The sequence below is a fragment of the Salvelinus fontinalis genome, chromosome 4 (assembly GCF_029448725.1).
Source record: "Salvelinus fontinalis isolate EN_2023a chromosome 4, ASM2944872v1, whole genome shotgun sequence".
NCBI lineage: Eukaryota > Metazoa > Chordata > Actinopteri > Salmoniformes > Salmonidae > Salvelinus > Salvelinus fontinalis.
Genome location: NC_074668.1, coordinates 19,886,493 through 19,908,486, shown reverse-complemented (window position 1 = coordinate 19,908,486; position 21,994 = coordinate 19,886,493). Strand labels below are relative to the sequence as shown.

At 43.9% G+C, this 21,994-nt stretch overlaps 1 protein-coding gene across 1 annotated transcript; it reads left to right on the top strand.

Annotated features, from left to right (window-relative positions):
• The first annotated feature begins 1,224 nt into the window (after positions 1-1,224).
• On the top strand, positions 1,225-20,552 carry ppef2a (protein phosphatase with EF-hand domain 2a). Its single transcript, XM_055919135.1, has 16 exons — positions 1,225-1,316; positions 8,338-8,465; positions 9,061-9,115; positions 9,221-9,396; positions 9,505-9,619; positions 9,787-9,833; positions 9,979-10,145; positions 10,245-10,281; positions 14,756-14,905; positions 15,138-15,494; positions 16,495-16,680; positions 17,299-17,441; positions 17,544-17,655; positions 19,342-19,503; positions 19,764-19,851; positions 20,299-20,552. The coding sequence occupies exons 1-16, from the start codon at positions 1,262-1,264 to the stop codon at positions 20,550-20,552; spliced, it is 2,232 nt and encodes a 743-aa protein (XP_055775110.1). The 5' UTR covers positions 1,225-1,261.
• The last annotated feature ends 1,442 nt before the right edge of the window (positions 20,553-21,994 follow it).

Sequence of the window (21,994 nt, the reverse complement as noted above, 5' to 3'; positions counted from 1 at the left end):
ATGCCAAACAAGCCACACCAGAGTACAAGAGAGCAACAAGAGAGCTGCCATATGGAATAGCAGCACATGATGTCAGTAGTGAAGTATAAGAATTAAGTGGAAAATATTATTGTCCACCTCACTAGTATGTATGATCTCAAACCTTGACTTGATGTGTGTGGATTGAAGAGAAATGCAAAGGTGCAAATGCTCCAAGAATACATACTGAGACCAACCATTCATGGCCAAAATACTTGGGAACTTGTTGACAGAGTAGCGCGGTGACCAGGTAAGTTGTTTTTCTTTGATAAAAGCATTTAAATTTTCATATGGCTATGTTAAAGGGGCAATCTGCGATACTACATACTTCAAGAATGATTCTTCAAGAATATAAGTTATAAATGCTTAATGAGCTTAGTTCAACTGTCAGAACCCAAGATATATGCTTGTTTTATCGAAACAGTGGCGGCGTGGCCGCTTCGTTATTGTTCAAACCGCAGATTGGCCCTTTAAGATGGTCTCTTACCATTTTAGTGTTTCCTGAATGAAAAAAGTAGAAGAGAAGAAAAAGAAGAAGCAGAAGCAGAATAAAATGAATATCTCAAATTATAATGGGAAGTAAGATGTTTGATAACAGATGTAATTAATTCAACATTAATTCCATAATGTACCTCTTGTCAGCTCAAACAGAGAGATTGTGATTGTCAGATGTTATGTGATAGACTTTTCATTTGTCTGTTTTTCTTTGATCTTATGTACATTAAACCCCCTAGTCCTTTAAAAACAATGCTGACTTTCCATTTCAGAAACACAATCAGCTTTTGAAACACAGAAATCAACACTCACAATGTCATAGAAACAACATAATTTCCCATAATGGTTTGTTACATGATAGCCACTGGTATATAAATACATTTCAGAAACTAAAAGTCACAATACATATTATAGGCCTTACCAAACTTGCCAAAGGGTAATGTAAAACTGTTTCAACATCTCATTTCATAGAAGTCATGTAATTACATAGAAGTCATAGAATTACATACATAGTCTCTACTGTAGGATTGAGGTCAATCAATGAGGCCCGAGGTGAGCCAGAAGATAACAAGATTAAAACGTTGTCTCAGGGAACATTATCACCCATCACCGTGCTCTCATTGGTTTCTGTGTAGTGGACATGTTTGTCTGGGTCGGATCTATTTTGGTCTTTCAGTGTTTGGCAGTGTGACATGGCCCAGTTTCTATAAATTGTGATTCTTAACATGTTTGCCTGACAGGAATAACCATGGGATGTGGCGTCGCAAAGTCGAACCAGTTCCATACAAAAAAGGGGGGAAAAGGTAGGCCTAACCTGACAGTTGAGAGTCTTGATCACTGGCCTTTATGTTCTACAACAGTGGTATTCAAAGTCGGGGTCGCGGGGATACTGCAGTGGGGTTGCAAAAATGTTTAAAAAAATCAAATTAAAAGATAAGAAATAAGGAGTACAGATTATTGTATGGGACAATATACAAACGTTTTTGAGAAAGATAATTTGAAAAAATAAAAGAGATTGAGTTCATGTAATTATTTGTTTTATTTTGTTTAATTAGAATTGAGTGGGATGGGGTCATGAGAAATTATTGGGAAAAAAATGGGGTCCCTAGAAATTCGGGCGGAAAAAGTGGGGTCCCCACTGAAAAAGTTTGAATACCACTGTTCTACAAGCATGAATCATGTTTACATCTTACTTGTGTCATAGGCTAGCAGGTAGCTTAGCGGTTAAGAGTGTTTGGCCACTAACTGAAAGGTTGCTAGTTCGAATCCCTGAGCTGAGTAGGTGAAAAATCTGTTGATATACCCTTGAGCAAGACTTAACCCTAATTGTTCCTGTAAGTCAGACTGAATAAGATCAGCTGCTAAAATGTCATTGGTGTTGACATATGAAATGTATCGTAACCACAATACATCAGGAAGGATAGAAAAAAGCATCCACTGATAATGATTTCCTGTAAATTATTCAAAAATGTTCTATTCTGTTTATCAACTTCGGTAAGGTAGATATTCTAACCATACACCCCTCTATTTCTCTTCCATAAAATAATGGAAGTTGCAATCGTCACAGGTAAACTCAGAGTCCAGTGCCATATCTATCAGTCTTTTTGTCCCAGGAACCATATGGTTCCTCCTAATCTGAGGACGGTTTACATCAAATTTATTAAGATGCAGTCTGGGATTGCCCGAATTAAAGGGGCAGTTGCTACATAATTAGTTATTTTTTTTACTTATAAATTGGTTATACAGTATGTATCCATTGATTCTTGAAGAATATAACTGTAAGAGCTGTCGCTTTCCTCATCCTCAGACGAGGTGAGGAGAGAAGGATCTTCAGACCAATATGCGGAGTCAGGGAAATATGCCATCTTGTTTTATTAATAACGAAAACTGATGACACGAAAACAAACACTTTTACAAACTACAAAATAAGAAAACGACGTACACGCAACCTGAACATAAACTTACATGGACAAACGTAAACTCACGAACAGGAACGGACATCGAAACGAACGAACAGCCAAACAGCTCCAAAAGTGAATACATCGAACATAACGAAGACATCACAGGAGACAATCACCCACAAACAAACAGTGAGAATGCCCTACCTAAATATGACTCTTGATTAGAGGAAAATGCAAACCACCTGCCTCTAATCAAGAGCCATACCAGGCAAACCGAAACCAACATAGAAACAGATAACATAGACTGCCCACCCAAAACACATGCCCTGACCAAAAACACATAAAAACTAACATAAATAGGTCAGGACTGTTACAGTACCCCCCCCCCAAGGTGCGAACGCCGGGCGCACCAGCACAAAGTCCAGGGGAGGGTCCGGGTGGGCAGTTGACCACGGTGGTGGTTCCGGTTCAGGACGCTGTCCCCATACCACCATAGTCACTCCCCTCTTCTTTCTACCCCTTCTAATGCCCACCCTAACACTACCTTCCCCTAAATAAACAGCTAGCACCAGGACAAGGGGCAGCACCGGGACAAGGGGTAGCACCGGGACAAGGGGTAGCACCGGGACAAGGGGCAGCACCGGGACAAGGGGCAACACCGGGACAAGGGGCAACACCGGGACAAGGGGCAACACCGGGACAAGGGGCAGATCCCGGCTGAAGGACTCTGGCAGGTCCTGTTTGGACGGCTCTGGCAGGTCCATGCAGGCTGACGGCTCTCGACGCTCATGGCAGACTGACGGCTCTCTACGCTCATGGCAGGCTGACGGCTCTCGACGCTCATGGCAGGCTGACGGCTCTCGACGCTCATGGCAGGCTGACGGCTCTCGACGCTCATGGCAGGCTGACGGCTCTGGCTGCTCATGGCTCTCTGACGGCTCTGGCTGCTCATGGCTCTCTGACGGCTCTGGCTGCTCATGGCTCTCTGACGGCTCTGGCTGCTCATGGCTCTCTGACGGCTCTGGCTGCTCATGGCTCTCTGACGGCTCTGGCTGCTCATGGCTCTCTGACGGCTCTGGCTGCTCATGGCTCGCTGACGGCTCTGGCAGATCCTGTCTGGTTGGCGGCTCTGGCAGATCCTGTCTGGTTGGCGGCTCTGGCAGATCCTGTCTGGTTGGCGGCTCTGGCAGATCCTGTCTGGTTGGCGGCTCTGGCAGATCCTGTCTGGCGGGCGGCTCTGGCAGATCCTGTCTGGCGGGCGGCTCTAGCGGCTCCTGTCTGGCTGACGGCTCTAGCGGCTCCTGTCTGGCTGACGGCTCTAGCGGCTCCTGTCTGGCGGATGGCTCTGTAGGCTCATGGCAGACGGGCGGCTTTGCAGGCACATGGCAGACGGGCGGCTTTGCAGGCTCCTGGCAGACGGATGGCTCAGATGGCGCTGGGGAGACGGATGGCTCAGATGGCGCTGGGGAGACGGATGGCTCAGATGGCGCTGGGGAGACGGATGGCTCAGATGGCGCTGGGGAGACGGATGGCTCTGGCCGGATACGGCGCACTGTAGACCTGGTGCGTGGTGCCGGAACTGGAGGCACCGGGCTAATGATAAGCACCTTCCTACTAGTGCGTGGAGCAGGGACAGGGCACACTGAACTCTCAAAGCGTACTCTATACCTGGTGCGTGGTACCGGCACTGGTGGCACCTGGCTGAGGGCACGCACCTCAGGACTAGTACGGGGAGAAGTGACAGTGTGTACAGGACTTAGGAGACGCACAGGTGGCTTAGTGCGTGGGGCCGGAACTGGAGGCACCGAACTGGATACACGCACTATAGGGAGAGTGCGTGGAGGAGGAACAGGGCTCTGGAAACGCACTGGTAGCCTAGTGCGTAATGTAGGCACTGTAGGTACTAGGCTGGGGCGGGGAGGTGGCGCCGGAAATACCGGACCGTGCAGGCGTACTGGCTCTCTTGAGCATTGAGCCTGCCCAACCTTACCTGGTTGAATGCTCCCGGTCGCCCTGCCAGTGCGGCGAGGTGGAATAGCCCGCACTGGGCTATGCAGGCGAACCGGGGAAACCATGCGTAAGGCAGGTGCCATGTATGCCGGCCCGAGGAGACGCACTGGAGACCAGACGCGTTGAGCCGGCCTCATGACACCTGGCTCAATGCCCAATCTAGCCCTACCAGTGCGGGGAGGTGGAATAACCCGCACCGGGCTATGCACACGTACAGGAGACACCGTGCGCTCTACTGCGTAACACGGTGTCTGCCCGTACTCCCGCTCTCCACGGTTAGCCTGGGAAGTGGGCGCAGGTCTCCTACCTGCCCTTGGCCCACTACCCTTTAGCCCCCCCCCAAGAAATTTTTGGGAGTTACTCACGGGCTTTTCGGGCTTCTGTGCAAGACGTGTCCCCTCATAATTCCGGTTTCGAGCTTGATTCTCCGGCTTCCATCCACGTCTCCTAGCTGCCTCCTTAAACCACCGCTCCTGGGCTGTGGCTGCCTCACTCTTCTCACGAGAGCAGCGATGTTCTCCAGTTTGCGCCCAGGGTCCTCTACCAGACAGGATCTCCTCCCAAGTCCAAAAGTCCTTGTTGCTCCGTCGAGCCTTCCCATACCGCTTGGTCTCTGTATTTTGGTGGGTGATTCTGTAACGATAATCCTCCTCCTCTTCATCAGAAGAGGAGGAGCAGGGATTGAACCAAGGTGCAGCGCGTTGAAATGACATGATGAATTTATTTAACAAGACAAAACGAACTATACTTGAAAATGATACAAAATAACAAAACGAAAGTAGACAGACCTGAACGACGAACTTACATACAACGTGAAGAACGAAATGAACAGGAACAGACTACATGAAATGAACAAACCGTAAACAGTCCCTTATGGTGCAAACATTGACACAGACACGAAGACATCACAGGAGACAATCACCCACAAACAAACAGTGAGAATGCCCTACCTAAATATGACTCTTGATTAGAGGAAAATGCAAACCACCTGCCTCTAATCAAGAGCCATACCAGGCAAACCGAAACCAACATAGAAACAGATAACATAGACTGCCCACCCAAAACACATGCCCTGACCAAAAACACATAAAAACTAACATAAATAGGTCAGGACTGTTACAATAACATTTTAATGCCTCATGAGCTTAGTTCAACTGTAGTACCCCATCAGAAAATATAAGCTTGTTTTACTCCAATGTTTGTAATAAATTAAATGTAAACAAACACTATGTAACCGCAAAACATGGTTAAAACTATCATTTTGATATCATGGATTGTTAGTCCTTGTAGCTCTGTCTATGTATTTGAGAGTGGTTACATTTCTCCAGCCCCCTCCCTCAGCTTTTACCAAAATAGGGGCGGGGACATCGCTTTGTTATTGTTTCATCTGCTGATTTAAGCAGCATAAATAGAACGCAATTCCCTTTTATACACTTTTCTCTCTATGCGAATTCTGACATTGAATTTAAGCATGAGAATATTATGCTATTCACCTGCTATTCGTTTTGGGTGGAGATTGAATAAATGAAGGTGTGGCGGATGTGTGTTTACAGATACCCCGTATTCTGACCTTGACTTAATTCCCTAATAATTCCACCACCTTTACATGTGAGGATTCCATGAATAAGGTCTAACGAACCTACCGGTTACAACTTGATAAGAGCTATTGATATGAGCTAGGTAAATGAGTAATCCGTTTGGATAAGGGAATTGTAAATATAAATGACAATTGTTTTAGACATATTTTTATCTTATAGACGCTGGAGACAAATGTGAAACCACTCATATAGCAGCAAACTGAAGCAACATATCAACTTTCCCACATTAAAGTTAATATGCTGTGCCATTATGCAGAATTAAAATTATACAGCCTTTTAACTTGAAGGGATGGGTACTCTCGAATGTCTTACTTATAGGCTATCTTGACTTTCTCTATTTCATATTTCTATCGTGATAAATATTAGCCACTATCAGTATCAACCGTCAGTAGGCCTAATAACCACACATATTCAACTGTCAATTTACTGTAAGTTCCCTTTAGTTGGCATAGCCTACATTTTCATTTCATACTTTGTTTTGTTTACTTTCATTTGCTTCCTCTGTAAATGTCGTCACGCCCATGTGGTTGTTGCTGAGGATCATTAGCTACAGTTGATAACAAGGTTTGAGGTCGGACATATTAGTGAGGTGGACAAAAAAACATGTAGGCTAATTAAATTGTTATGGAGCAGAACGCAGACCAAACTGTAACCATTTGAAGCCGATGGTGAATGCAGGCAATAGAAGAGGGTATAGCCTACTATTATACACTATTTTCCCTATTATAATTCTATGTAGACTTATCTTCCAACATTACCATGGGTTGAAGAACTGACTAAGGCAACTTTCAGGATAAATCAAACCACTTTATTTTTGATTAGTCAATATATTTTGTGCATAAAGGCTCTCCAAACCTGTTTTTTCTGATACAAAAATACTTTCCTAACCTTAAATAATCTACAAGATCAGAGTATTTATTAATCTACCAATTGGTGGTGAAATGGAGACGAATGTGCATATATTTAGATGACTTTCTTTCATTGATTCCTGATATTCTGAACCCGTTCTCTCCATATATTCTAGTGAGTCTGTTGACAAAATTCAAACTAAAAGGGACACCGTATTTAAAAGGATGGCTCAAGATAAATGTACTGGAAACCTTATTGAATAAAAACTCAACGAGAAAATCTGTTGGCCAGCAAGTGGGAGGGTTTTCAGCAGTTGAATTACATTTATTTCGATCGTGCAAGGTAACCACACCTGCAGAGTGCTCTACGTGACTGAATAAGGTCTGAAAACCAAATACTGAGAAGTGCATGGGAAAGGCCTACATTTCCTAAGTCTGAATCGGCCCCTTACAAATTATTAACATATTGTAGGAATTGGAATTCTTAACATATCATACGAATTGCAAAAACATTTCGTAACATATCATACGAAATGGATGATGTACTACACAATTTAGCAAAATTTTGGGGGACCCATTTTGGCTCGTGAGCATTACTTTCAAAACTACTGGCTGATATTATACAAATGCTTTGGAGCATCACTTTAATGAGAGCTGACTAAATTTCTGTCTGGTAACCATTTCAGGGAACAGTGCCGGTCCACGGACTGGAGGTTGAGAAACATTGACAATGTATCCATTTCTCCATGCTTTATAAAGACTCCAACACAATTATCCAATTACAGCCAACTAATATTGATGATGATCTATAGCCGGTTGGGTTGGCTGTAGTTGGATAGAAGTGTAGGAGCCTTTAGAGGATGTGTGTGCTCTTTTTTTAGTTTAGCGATGTTCAAGCAATTTCTACAAAGATAAAGCATTGCCCTCTAGAAAATGTAGACCAATTTGCAGTATACACAGAATAATGGTGACTTTACCTCCTTTACCTCAAATCCTAACCTGTTTGTATGTGTGTGAAATAATTTAATGCATTTTCTCTTATTTTTCTGTATCTGCAACGCTACATGAAGCCATCACATGTAAGCCCACATGCTTCCCTGCTATGTTGATGTTGTTTACTTGTAACAGGAAACAGGTGGAATGTTTACTGCAGGATCAGTCTGGGTAAAAGTTCAAGGCTGTAGTGGTCTGGCTTTTGTTGGACAGTATGTTGTTGTGTCCCATTAGCAAGGGTGGACTGAGACCAGAATCGGTCCAGGTATTGTTACACAATGGCCAGACCTGGCATTGATAAAACATGGCAGTCAATGATCTGTCCTTGTTATAATACTGTTGTGATTATATATCTAATACTCTAATGTTGTGACCCACCCAGAGACATACAACCACATAATGCATGAACATACACAGGCATGTTCGTGGGTCTAGGTTTAGCACTGAACGGTCTCTCTCTATTCTGTCCAACAGCGATGAAGGCAGCTGTGTTGATCCAGCGCTGGTACCGTCAGTATGTGGCTCGTATGGAGATGAGACGCAGATACACCTGGAACATCTTCCAGTCTATAGAATACTCTGGGGAGCAGGCCCAGATCAAAGTGAGACACTGTAGTCACCCTGTATATTAGTGTACAACTGCCAGAGACTTTATGGCACAGTTGGTAGTGCACTTGCCCTGCAACTACATGGTAGCTGGTTCATGCCCCTCCCCCCAGCTGTTCCCCATGAATTGGTACACTACCTTCGAAGCAGTGGAGGCTGCTGAGGAGAGGATGGCTCATAATAATGGCTGGAACGGAACAAATGGAATGGCGTCAAACCATGTGTTTGATGTATTTGATTCTGCTCCAGCCATTACCACGAGCCCGTCCTCCCCAATTAAGGTGTAACCTTCAATTAGTATCCTCCTGTGCTTCGAAGGACATAGCAAATGAAAGTGGAATAAAAAAGAAAGTAAAAGATAGATTAACATTAGATGTTTTTTAAGAGTAAATGAAATATTGCAGCCTAATACACTTTCATTTACAAATAAATCATCCATAAAGTGCAATATTAGTATTTACTTTGTGTGAGGAAAGGTTTAATACATAGTAATTCAACACAATCATACAGTTCCCCTGGTGAATAGCTACTTATAGAATACTTTGTGAAACTTTGCTAAAGAAAATGTCTATCTCTCTCTTCTCTATGCAGCTTTACAATTTCCTTGGCTACCTCATGGACAACTTCAACCCAACTAGCACTGAACGTAAGACTTTCCCTGCGCTTCTGTTGTGGCTTTTGTATACAATTGGGACCCTTATTTCTGGTTCACGAACGTTGTCATATTATGCCTGTGGTTTCTCCACTACAGGCAACTTAATCTCCCACATATTCCGAGAAAATGAAGTGTGCCGCGATACAGAGTGGGAGAGGCACTTCTGCTATAAGAATATTGAGGTGCCAGAGATCTACTCAGGTCCCCGTCTTATCTTCCCTCTTACTGTGGAACAAGTGGCTGCCATGGTAGAGGCCTTCAGGAATAAAAGAGTAGGTGCATTTATGTACCGTTAGAATTAAATTGATTCTCTGTTCCTAACTATAGTGCTTTAGCTTTATCACAAATCCCCTTCACTACACAACTGTTTCTCCCAGTAGCAGCTCCACTCTCGGTACGTTCTCCAACTTCTCCTGGAAACATGGAAGTTACTCCGAAAGCTGCCGAACATCAGTCGAATCTCCACCTGTCACAGCAAAGAAATCACAGTTTGTGGTGAGTAATAAATCACCACAGTTTTTTGTTGTTGTCTCGATTCACCTCATTGAGGAGAGCAACCCTTTTCAAATGTTGTTTTATATACCTTAAATGATACAAATATTAGCAAATGATAAACTGTAATAGTTATATCAGTGTATTAATACAGCATTGTCTAATCCAAGGTGATTTACATGGGCAGCTTGAAGACCTGCTGTTGATATTTTACAAGGTACTGTGTGTCATCTGCTACAATTTATCAGCTAAATACATATGAAATTAAATCATTATTTTTGTTGAAACTTTCCCCCATAATAGATATGAAGATATACATTTAAGATATTCATAGTCTGTTGTGTTTATTGTTTCCCCTGTAGAATGGCATGCCATCATTGGAGCGGCCATATGTTTTCAATGGAGACTTTGTTGATCGAGGCAAAGATTCCATTGAGATTCTCCTCATCCTTTTTGCCTTCCTGCTCGTGTATCCAAACGATGTTCACCTCAACAGGGGAAACCATGAAGACCATATTGTCAACTTGAGGTATACAGTCAAAACACTGATCATGTACGAATTCAATCTATTTAATAATTTTAAAAATCCTATATTTTCATCTCTGGTATCTCTTTGTCGTTTGTTTAGGTATGGCTTCACCAAGGAGGTGTTGGGGAAATACAAGGTAGGTTTCATTTTAGAAAAGTTAAATAAATAAAGAACACAACCTGGTGAAGTGTTGACTAACACAAGATGAACTTGCAGTGGGCAGTAATATTTGACATGTGCATATAATACATATAATATATAATATATATTATATATATTATAATAATATATAATATAATACAGTGCATACGATATTATAAATACCTCACATGCGACTCGTAATAAGACTAAGCAATTAGCCTATTAAAATGTTTATCTGACTCCATAAGTATAATTAGCAATATGCAAGAGACTACAGTTGAACCATGCACAATCAAGTATTATGGATTCAATAGTATAATAATACTTTTAGAAAAAATGGTTATCTTTAATTTGCAATCAGTAGCAACTATGAGAATAGAAAGGTTCAGAACTTTTGTGAAACATAACACAGTTGAAAAATATATGGCTAATAAAAAATAATAATAAATGAATGGTGTTAAGAGATAGATGGGAGAGGTTGAGTGGAGCTGAAGGGTGGGATTAAAAACAAGATAACTAATGGGAAATATACTCTGTAAATTGTATATAGGTTCAGAACTTTGTGAAACAGCACAGTTAAAAATATATGGCAAAATAGAACTGGATGGGCTTCAGAAATAGATGGGAGGGGTTGATGGTATTTGAAGGATGGGATTAAAAACAAACAAAAGATAACTATTGTAAAATACATTGTGTCTATAAAATGTATATAGTATGTATAAGCTGGAAGTAATTAGGGGAGGGGTGGTAGGGTTAGGAGAAAATAATAAAGGAACATATATTGTAAATAAGAATTTGTTCATAACTGACTTGTCTAGTAAAATAAAGGTTAAATAAATAAAAATATGAGTTTCAGCCAATCAATTGTGTTGTGACAGGGTAGGGGTGGTATACAGAAGATAGACCTATTAAAAGACATAGTCTAGAACAGCTCAAATAAGCATAGAGAAACGACAGTCCATCATTACTTGAAGACATGAAGGTCAGTCAATATGGAACATTTCAAGAACTTTGAACCTTTCTTCAAGTGTAGTCGCAAAAACCATCAAGCGCTATGATGAAACTGGCTCTCATGAGGTCCGCCACAGGAGAGGAAGACCCAGAGTTACCTCTGCTGCAAAGGATAAGTTCATTAGAGTTAACTGCACCTCAGATTGCAGGCCAAATAAATGCTTCACAGATTTCAAGTAACAGACACATCTCAACCTCAACTGTTGAGAGGAGACTGCGTGAATCAGGCCGTCATGGTCGAATTTCTGCAACAACAGAAAAACACTACTAGAGGACACCAATAAGAAAAAGAGACTTGCTTGAGGCAACAAACACGAGCAATGGACATTAGCCCGGTGGACATTTGTCCTTTGGTCTGATGAGTCCAAATTTTAGATTTTTGGTTCCAACCGCCATGTCTTTATAAACGCTGAGTAAGTGAACAGATGATCTCCGCATGTGTGGTTCCCACCGTGAAGCGTGGAGGAGGAGTTGTGATGGTGTGGGGGTGCTGTGCTGGTGACACTGTCAGTGATTTATTTAGAATTCAAGGCACACTTAACCAGCAGGACAATGACCCAAAACACATTTCCAGGCTGTGTAAGGTCTATTTGACCAAGAAGGAGAGTGATGGAGTGCTGCATCAGATGACCTGGTCTCTACAATCACCAGGACCTTAACCCAAATGAGATGGTTTGGGATAAGTTGGATCAAAGAGTGAAGGAAAAGCAGCCAACAAGTGCTCAGCATATGTGGGAACTCCTTCAAGACTATTGGAAAAGCATTCCTCATGAAGCTGGTTGAGAGAATGCCAAGAGTTTGCAAAGCTGTCATCAAGGCAAAGGGTGGCTACATTGAAGAATCTAAAGTCTAAAATATATTTTGATTTGTTTAACACTTTTTTGGTTACTATATGCTTCCATATGTGTAATTTCATAGTTTTGATGTCTTCACTATTATTCTACAATGTAAAAAATAGCTTAAAAAAACAAAAACCCTTGAATGAGTAGTTCTGTCCAACTTTTGACTGGTACTGTATATAGATAGTATCAGAGGTGTCCTCAGTGAACAAGTTTCAGATAGAAACTATACATGGATACCATTCAATATTCAATGTTCTGGATACTGTACCAGAGAGACACAGTTGAAGACGGAAGTTTACCTACACCTTAGCCAAATACATTTAAACTCAGTTTTTCACAATTCCTGACATTTAATCCTAGTAAAAATGATTAACTCTCTTAGGCCATTTAGGATCACTACTTTATTTTAAGAATGTGAAATGTCAGAATAATAGTAGAGAGAATGTTTATTTCAGCTTTTATTTCTTTCATCACATTCCCAGTGGGTCAGAAGTTTACATACACTCAATTAGTATTTGGCAGCATTGCCTTTAAATTGTTTAACTTGGGTCAAACGTTTCGGGTAGCCTTACACAAGCTTCCCACAATAAGTTGGGTGGATTTTGGCCCATTCCTCCTGACAGAGCTGGTGTAACTGAGTAAGGTTTGTAGGCCTCCTTGCTCGCAGACGCTTTTTCAGTTCTGCCCACAAATTTTCTATAGGATTGAGGTCAGGGCTTTGTGATGGCCACTCCGATACCTTGACTTTGTTGTCCTTAAGCCATTTTGCCACACCTTTGGAAGTATGCTTGGGGTCTATGTCCATTTGGAAGAACCATTTGCCCAAGCTTTAACTTCCTGACTGATGTCTTGAGATGTTGCTTCAATATATCCACTTAACTGTCTTTCCTCATGATGGCATCAATCTTGCGAAGTGCACCAGTCCCTCCTGCAGCAAAGCACCCCCACAACATGATGCTGCCACCCCTGTGCTTCACGGTTGGGATGTTGTTCTTCGGCTTGCAAGCCTCCCCCTTTTTCCTCCAAACATAACGATGGTCATTATGGCCAAACAGCTCTATTTTTGTTTCATCAGACCAGAGGACATTTCTCCAAAAAGTATGATCTTTGTCCCCATGTGCAGTTGCAAACAGTAGTCTGGCTTTTTTATGGTAGTTTCGGAGCAGTGTCTTCTCCTTGCTGAGCGGCCTTTCAGGTTATGTCGATATAGGACTCGTTTTACTGTAGATATAGATACTGTACCTGTTTCCTCCAGCATCTTCACAAGGTCCTTTGCTGTTGTTCTGGGATTGATTTGCACTTTTCGCACCAAAGTACGTTCATCTCTAGGAGACAGAACGCATCTCCTTCCTGAGCGGTATGACGGCTGCGTGGTCCCATGGTGTTTATACTGGCGTACAATTGTTTGTACAGATGAACGTGGTACCTTCAGGCGTTTGTAAATTTCTCCCAAGGATGAACCAGACTTGTGGTCTACAATTTTTTTCTGAGGTCTTGGCTGATTTCTTTTGATTTTCCCACGATGTCAAGCAAAGAGGCACTGAGTTTGAAGGTAGGTCTTGAAATACATCCACAGGTACACCAACTACAATTCACTCAAATTATGTCAATTAGCCTATCAGAAGCTTCAAAATCCATAATATAATTTTCTGTAATTTTCCAAGTTGTTTAAAGGCACAGTCAACTTAGTGTATGTAAACTTCTGAACTTCTGGAATTGTGATATATAAGTGAAATAATCTGTCTGTAAACAATTGTTGGAAAAATTACTTGTGTCATGCACAAAGTAGATGTCCTAACCGACTTGCCAAAAGTATAGTTTGTTAACAAGAAATTTGTGGAGTGGTTGAAAAAATAGTTTTAATGACTCCAACCTAAGTGTATGTAAACTTCCGACTTCAACTGTTCATTTTGGCCCCCCAGAGGAGAAAGGGCTGACCAGTCTTTGGGCATTGTCCTATCCTTGTGTTCCTGAACCATTTGCCATGCAGCTCCAGGTGACAGAGAACTGATGTCAGTCTCGTGTAGAACTGGAAATACGTGCAGGATGTTCTGAATAGTTTGTTGACCATATGACATTAAATCCTCTTTATCCTACCTATAAAACATCAGGAAAATCTCTTTGCTAGTATCTTTATTTAATACTTTGTTAACCTGGAATCACAACTATAAAGTGCACTTGGCTTGCTCATTGCTCAGAGTTTAAAAGGGGTGTATTTCTACATTCAATGTGGGTCACTCACTGACTCCTCTGCGTAACGTCCAGTAAAAAGATTAAGAGGTTGCTTAACAAGATGACTTAAGGTCATCAGTGTTCTCTCAATGTGCCGGTTACAGGTTACAGTGAGTCAGGATGATCAGTGGCTTTACTGTACTTATGCCCACGCAGCAATGCACTCTTGGATCTTTACCCAGATTCTAAACATACATCAAAACAGTACAGCTAAAGTGATTATTTGTTTACACTGGTTTAAAAGCCAGATCAGTTTGGCATACATTTTTTTAAACACAATTCCCAACTTTGCTGGCACATATAGGGACAAAATGTCACACTCCTCTCATCTATTCAACAATACAGTGATTAATTATAATTGTAGTTCATTTCCCTTGTCCTCAGATGCACGGCAAGAGGATCCTAAAGCTGCTTCAGAAGATCTTCAGCTGGTTGCCCCTGGCAACAGTCATCGATCAGAAAGTGTTGATCCTGCATGGGGGCATCTCCAACACCACGGACCTCTGCCTCATAGCCAGAGTGGACAGACACAAAGTAAGTGAGACTTTCTCTAGACAAGTGTAGTTTCTATCAATCAGTCAATCAAAAATAATGTGGAGCATACACTGTACAAACACATGAAGAATAGGGAAAACGGTCGATTTCCACGGACTGACAAAGAGGACAGATGTAAATGTTAATAAATTATTTCATATAATTGAAATGATGCCTTTGTGTTCTCTCTCCCTCCACGTTTCTCTATCTCTATTTCTCTGACGTCTCCCAGTACGTGTCAGCCCTGAGGCCTCCTAAGAAGAGGACACAATACCCAGTGAGTCAGTCCTCTGTGGACTTGGACATGGAAGACGACCTGTCAGGCACCAAGAACAACCAGCGCCGGGTCTCCCTGATCAAGGCCAACTCCTTCGGACCCCGGGATGGCTTCCAGCGCCGCTCACTACAGGACTTTTCCGGCAGGGTCCCCCGGACCGTTGACGAGGAGATAGAGGTGCGGCGGAGGCAATCCGGCTTCATCAAGGGCGGGTTCAGCCACAGTCAGGGGGACCTCAACAACTTGGCCGTCTCCTCGGCGTCGCAGGAATCCACCGACACAGCAGACACTACCGTAGAGGAGTGGAAACAGGTGAGGAATTCCGGCTGGGGATGTGTTGTAGACTAGAGAGGTGGTTTGGTGAACTGTGCTGTGTGATTAGTAACAGTAACCTTGTCTGAGACCTGACGACTTTAGCCTTTAGCTCTATACAGGTTCGATACTTGGTCAGTTACTTATGATTGGTTGTTCAACACCACCTCAGCACTAGGAGTGCTCTATGCTCTGTTTGTGTATGTCGCAGATTGACATTTATTGTCATGATTCTTTCCCTTGAGCCAGAACTGAGAGGTTTCCACTAGATCAAAGGTAGGCAACCCTGGTCCTGGAGTGCCGCAGGCGCTAGATGGACCAGCTGCAAAATTGTCTATATCATACAAATTAATGAAAACAAAAAGCGTAGTTTAAGGCATTAGGGTTTACAGTGTGGTTAAGGTTAGGGTTAATGTTAGGGTTATGTTTAAAATCAGGTTTTATGACTTTATGGCTGTGCCAGTTAGTCACCACTCTGCAGAATTGCCTACAGGGCAAGACTCATGACAGTAAATGCCAACCTGCCTACAGTCACTTACTTAGTCACTGGTAGACAGACTGTAAGACAGAGGACCGTTAATCCGTCAACCTGAATAACAATCTTGTTTTCCAATTTGCCAATTTGTCACGTTTCAGGACAAACCCTCATTTTACAAGAGTAGCCAACTACATTTTGTTCTCTTCCCTTTAACTCAATGGTGAAGGTTAATGTCCATCACAGTATTTTAAGGAAAATCTGTCTCCTAAATGGTGAATGATTGTCAGCAGTATGTAGTATATACTCTGATGTAATATAAGCGCTAGCTTAAAGTAGTGTACTGTTTAGGGAATAGTGTCATTTGAGATACAGCCATGGTCTTCTCACCTCTATATCTACTTAAAGCCCTATACCAGTCATTTGTTTACTGTCCTTTTTGTTTTCCTTATGATAGCCTATTGTAAAGTCCTTGGGTCTGACAAAAATGCTAATAATTTTACAATGTATTATTTATATGACTAGATTCTGGACCTACTGTGGAGTGACCCCATGTCTCAGAACGGCTGCATACCCAACGAGGTGCGGGGAGGAGGCTGCTACTGGGGGCCAGACGTCACCCAGGACTTCCTGGACAGACACAACATGCAGCTCATCATCCGCTCCCACGAGTGCAAGCAGGATGGCTACGAGTTTTGCCACAACCGCAGGGTGAGAACAGTCAGGCTAAAGGTGTCTAAGGGATTACGTAGGATGGGTAAGACTAGGGCCTGTATCCAAACAGTGTCTCAGAGTAGGAGTGTGGATATATTACACTTCCCCCTGTCCATATAATCATATTCATTATGATCTAAACGGCAAATCTGATGTCAGATCAGCAATACTCTGAGACGTGACCTGATCATAAAACACTCTAGACCCTCATTATACGCTATAACTAGGGCCACAAGTTTGTCCTGGTCAGGTCATGTGGCCAGGAACAACTCCTGGCCTTGGTAATGGCATAGTTTGAATGCTAAGTCCCATGTATGCCCACTATGCCCACTGCCCTGTCGTGACATAGGCCTACACTAAAGTCTTTTCTCACTTGGCAGAGGGGAGCAGTTGCTCCACCATACTTTTGAGCTAATATTCTATAAGAGTAACAGGTGCCGGTAATCAGCTCCGGTGAGCTCCTGCCCAAGTCAAGCAAGGGTTGTAAAGCTGCTCACTTGCTTTAGTCAGCCTACATTTGTGTGCTATGAAAGTGCGGTATGAGAGGTTTCTGGAAACTTAAACATTGCTTTTCACTGTTTGGTAATTCTGTATTGTTTACAATTTGTACAACAGGTCCTCACCCTGTTCTCTGCCTCCAACTACTATGAAGTGGGCAGCAACAGAGGGGCCTACGTGAAATTGGGACCAGACCTAGTGCCTTATTTGATTCAGTACCAGGCTAGCAGTATGACTCGAGAACTCACTCTCAGGAAAAAGTAAGCTACAACAGACAATGGAAAATGATTTAGATTAATAAAATGAAGATTGTTAAATTGACGTGGACAGAGTTTGATCTGCTCTCCCTGTCTGGACTACAGTGTGGGGAAGGTGGAACATTCAGCCCTCAAGGTCCTGCGGGAACAGCTGTTTGCACACAAGTCTGACCTCGTCAGTGCCTTCCAAGAGTTTGACAAAGACAAAACAGGTGTCGTATCAATTGACATAGCCATGATCAAATATTCCCCCAAAGGATTAAGATTTATGTGATTTAATACAATTTACACCCTTTAATTGTTTATACTCATATTTCATGAGATATAATATCTTATTTTGTGGTTGTTTTTTTGGGGGGAATAGATCAGCTATGAAATTAGCAGATAAAATTTAAATCAAATAACATTACTTGCATCCTTTTGGATTCTTTTTTTTCTACCACCCCCTGCCCTGGTTGGAGAATTTGTTCTCGTTGTCTCTCTCTCTCCCTCTCTCTCTCTCTCGCTCTCTCTTTTTCTATCTCTCTCTCTATATATATATATAGAGAGAGAGAGAGACAGAGAGAACGAAAATGAGTTCTCCAACCAGGGTGGGGGGTGGTAGAAAAAAAAGAATCCAAAAGGATGCAACTAATCCAGGATGGCACATCAATGCGAGCTGTGGCAAAAAGGTTTGCTGTGTCTGTCAGCGTAGTGTCCAGAGCATGGAGGCGCTACCAGGAGACAGGCCAGTACATCAGGAGACGTGCAAAATGACCTCCAGCAGGCCACAAATGTGCATGTGTCAGCATATGGTCTCACAAGGAGTCTGAGGATCTCATCTTGGTATCTATTGGCAGTCAGGCTACCTCTGGCGAGCACATGGAGGGCTGTGCGGCCCCACAAAGAAATGCCACCCCACACCATGACTGACCCATCGCCAAACCGGTCATGCTGGAGGATGTTGCAGGCAGCAGAACGTTCTCCACGGCGTCTCCAGACTCCAGACTCTGTCACGTCTGTCACGTGCTCATGTGCTCAGTGTGAACCTGCTTTCATCTGTGAAGAGCACAGGGCGCCAGTGGCGAATTTGCCAATCTTGGTGTTCTCTGGCAAATGCCAAACGTCCTGCACGGTGTTGGGCTGTAAGCACAACCCCCACCTGTGGACGTCGGGCCCTCATACCATCCTCATGGAGTCTGTTTCTGACCGTTTGAGCAGACACATGCACATTTGTGGCCTGCTGGAGGTCATTTTGCAGGGCTCTGGCAGTGCACCTCCTTGCACAAAGGCGGAGGTAGCGGTCCTGCTGCTGGGTTGTTGCCCTCCTACGGCCTCCTCCACGTCTCCTGATGTACTGGCCTGTCTCCTGGTAGCGCCTCCATGCTCTGGACACTACGCTGACAGACACAGTAAACCTTTTTGCCACAGCTCACATTGATGTGCCATCCTGGATGAACTGCACTACCTGAGCCACTTGTGTGGGTTGTAGACTCCGTCTCATGCTACCACTAGAGTGAGAGCACCGCCAGCATTCAAAAGTGACCAAAACATCAGCCAGGAAGCATAGGAACTGAGAAGTGGTCTGTGGTCACCACCTGCAGAATCACTCCTTTTTTGGGGGTGTCTTGCTAATTGCCTATAATTTCCACCTTTTGTCTATTCCATTTGCACAACAGCATGTGAAATTTATTGTCAATCAGTGTTGCTTCCTAAGTGGACAGTTTGATTTCACAGAAGTGTGATTGACTTGGAGTTACATTGTGTTGTTTAAGTGTTCCCTTTATTTTTTTGAGCAGTATATATATATATATATATATATATATATATATATATATATATATATATATATATATATATATATATATATATATATATATATATGTTAAGTAGTCCCCTCCTCCCTATCTCCAACACAGGGCAGGTGTCTTTGAATGACTGGGCTACGGCGGTAGAGAGTGTGCTCCGTCTAGGCCTACCCTGGAGGATGCTGCGCTTTCAGCTGGCCACCTGCAAGACCCCGGGGGGCATGTTGGACTACCAGGAGTGGTTCCAGGAACTCTCCATAAAAGAGCCACAAATGGAGGTAATGGCATGTTACATCTGTCATTTAACTTCCATATTGACAATACTGATCAAATCCTTGTGGATGTACATACTTCTGTCCCTACAGGCTAATTGTGTTTGTTTGTCTTATCCAAGCATTCATGGTTATATAGCATTCTGTGGGAACACAGTTGTTATGTCATGACACACCTCTTATTTCAAAACCTGATGCCATAGAAAATAATTGGTGTCGTTCCATAGAGTGTTCACAGACAACTCTCCCCTTGATTGCCTATGCAGCACATCGATCAGGGTTTGCTGGAGACCCTGTACCGCCATCGTGCCACCTTGGAGACCATCTTCAGAATAGTGGATTTAGACAACTCAGGTAACAATACTCCTTTACTCTGCCTTCATTACATGTGTTGTGTCTTCAGGTGAATGTTTTGATCGCACAAGACATGACGTCAACTATCGGTTACCTGTGTTATTTGTTTGGGGTGCGTAGTTTGCATACGTACATATGTAAGTACACTCAGACACATGTTGTACTTATTGAGGCCAACCTCCCTGTAGTCTGTCTGTGGGGTGTTAAAGCTAACATCAGCAGTAGGTGGTGGCTGATTTAGGATTAACCCACTGGTCTTCTAGTATCACATCCAGCCAACTGACACCAGCCCTGCTACTTATCTCTCCCCTCATCCCACTGGCTCTCCATCTCTCCTCCCTTCCCCTCTCCTCCATCTTTCCTTCCCCTCTCTCCTCCCTCTCCTCTCTACCATTCTCTCCTGCCTCTCCCTCCACTCTCTCTCCCCCTCCTCCCGCCTCCCTCCAGGGTTCATCACAATGGAGGACTTCCGTCAGACGTGGAAGCTGCTGAGTGCCTTCTTAAAGATGGAGATCACTGACGAGGCTATCTCGGACCTGTCCGTCACCATAGACACCAACCAGGACGGCAACATTGACATCGATGAGTTCATGGAGGCCTTCCGGCTGACAGACAAGAAAAGCCGGCTGGAGAGGGGAAAGAGCATGTTTATGGGGACCACCACTGACCTGACCAAACTGGAGGGGGACCCCAATATATGAGGGATTAGTGGGACTGGAGGGGGAACCCAACATATGAGGGATTAGTGGGACTGGAGGGGGAACCCAACATATGAGGGATTAGTGGGACTGGAGGGGGAACCCAACATATGAGGGATTAGTGGGACTGGAGGGGGAACCCAACATATGAGGGATTAGTGGGACTGGAGGGGGAACCCAACATATGAGGGATTAGTGGTACTGGGGGGGGGGAACCCAACATATGAGGGATTAGTGGGACTGGAGGGGGAACCCAACATAAGAGGGATTAGTGGGACTGGAGGGGGAACCCAACATATGAGGGATTAGTGGGACTGGAGGGGGAACCCAACATATGAGGGATTAGTGGGACTGGAGGGGGAACCCAACATATGAGGGACTAGTGGGACTGGAGGGGGAACCCATCATATGAGGGATTAGTGGGACTGGAGGGGGAACCCAACATATGAGGGATTAGTGGGACTGGAGGGGGAACCCAACATATGAGGGACTAGTGGGACTGGAGGGGGAACCCAACATATGAGGGATTAGGGGGACTGGAGGGGGAACCCATTCATTTGAGGGATTAGTGGGACTGGAGGGGGAACCCAACATATGAGGGATTAGTGGGACTGGAGGGGGAACCCAACATATGAGGGATTAGTGGGACTGGAGGGGGAACCCAACATATGAGGGATTAGTGGGACTGGAGGGGGAACCCAACATATGAGGGACTAGTGGGACTGGAGGGGGAACCCAACATATGAGGGATTAGTGGGACTGGAGGGGGAACCCAACATATGAGGGATTAGTGGGACTGGAGGGGGAACCCAACATATGAGGGATTAGTGGGACTGGAGGGGGAACCCAACATATGAGGGATTAGTGGGACTGGAGGGGGAACCCAATATATGAGGGATTAGTGGGACTGGAGGGGGAACCCAATATATGAGGGATTAGTGGGACTGGAGGGGGAACCCAACATATGAGGGATTAGTGGGACTGGAGGGGGAACCCAACATATGAGGGATTAGTGGGACTGGAGGGGGAACCCAACATATGAGGGATTAGTGGGACTGGAGGGGGAACCCAATATATGAGGGATTAGTGGGACTGGAGGGGGAACCCAACATATGAGGGATTAGTGGGACTGGAGGGGGAACCCAACATATGAGGGATTAGTGGGACTGGAGGGGGAACCCAACATCTGAGGGATTTGTGGGACTGGAGGGGGAACCCATCAATGAGGGATTAGTGGGACTGGAGGGGGAACCCAACATATGAGGGACTAGTGGGACTGGAGGGGGAACCCAACATATGAGGGATTAGGGGGACTGGAGGGGGAACCCAACATATGAGGGATTAGTGGGACTGGAGGGGGAACCCAACATATGAGGGATTAGTGGGACTGGAGGGGGAACCCAACATATGAGGGATTAGTGGGACTGGAGGGGGAACCCAACATA

What these genes read in the sequence shown, in the direction of transcription:
- ppef2a (XM_055919135.1), top strand. Translation starts at nt 1,262, where the DNA reads ATGGGATGTGGCGTCGCAAAGTCGAACCAGTTCCATACAAAAAAGGGG. An exon ending in TACAAAAAAGGGGGGAAAAG is followed by an intron (nt 1,317 to 8,337) that starts GTAGGCCTAACC and finishes TCTGTCCAACAG; the next exon opens with CGATGAAGGCAGCTGTGTTG. An exon ending in CCAGAGTGGACAGACACAAA is followed by an intron (nt 14,906 to 15,137) that starts GTAAGTGAGACT and finishes GACGTCTCCCAG; the next exon opens with TACGTGTCAGCCCTGAGGCC.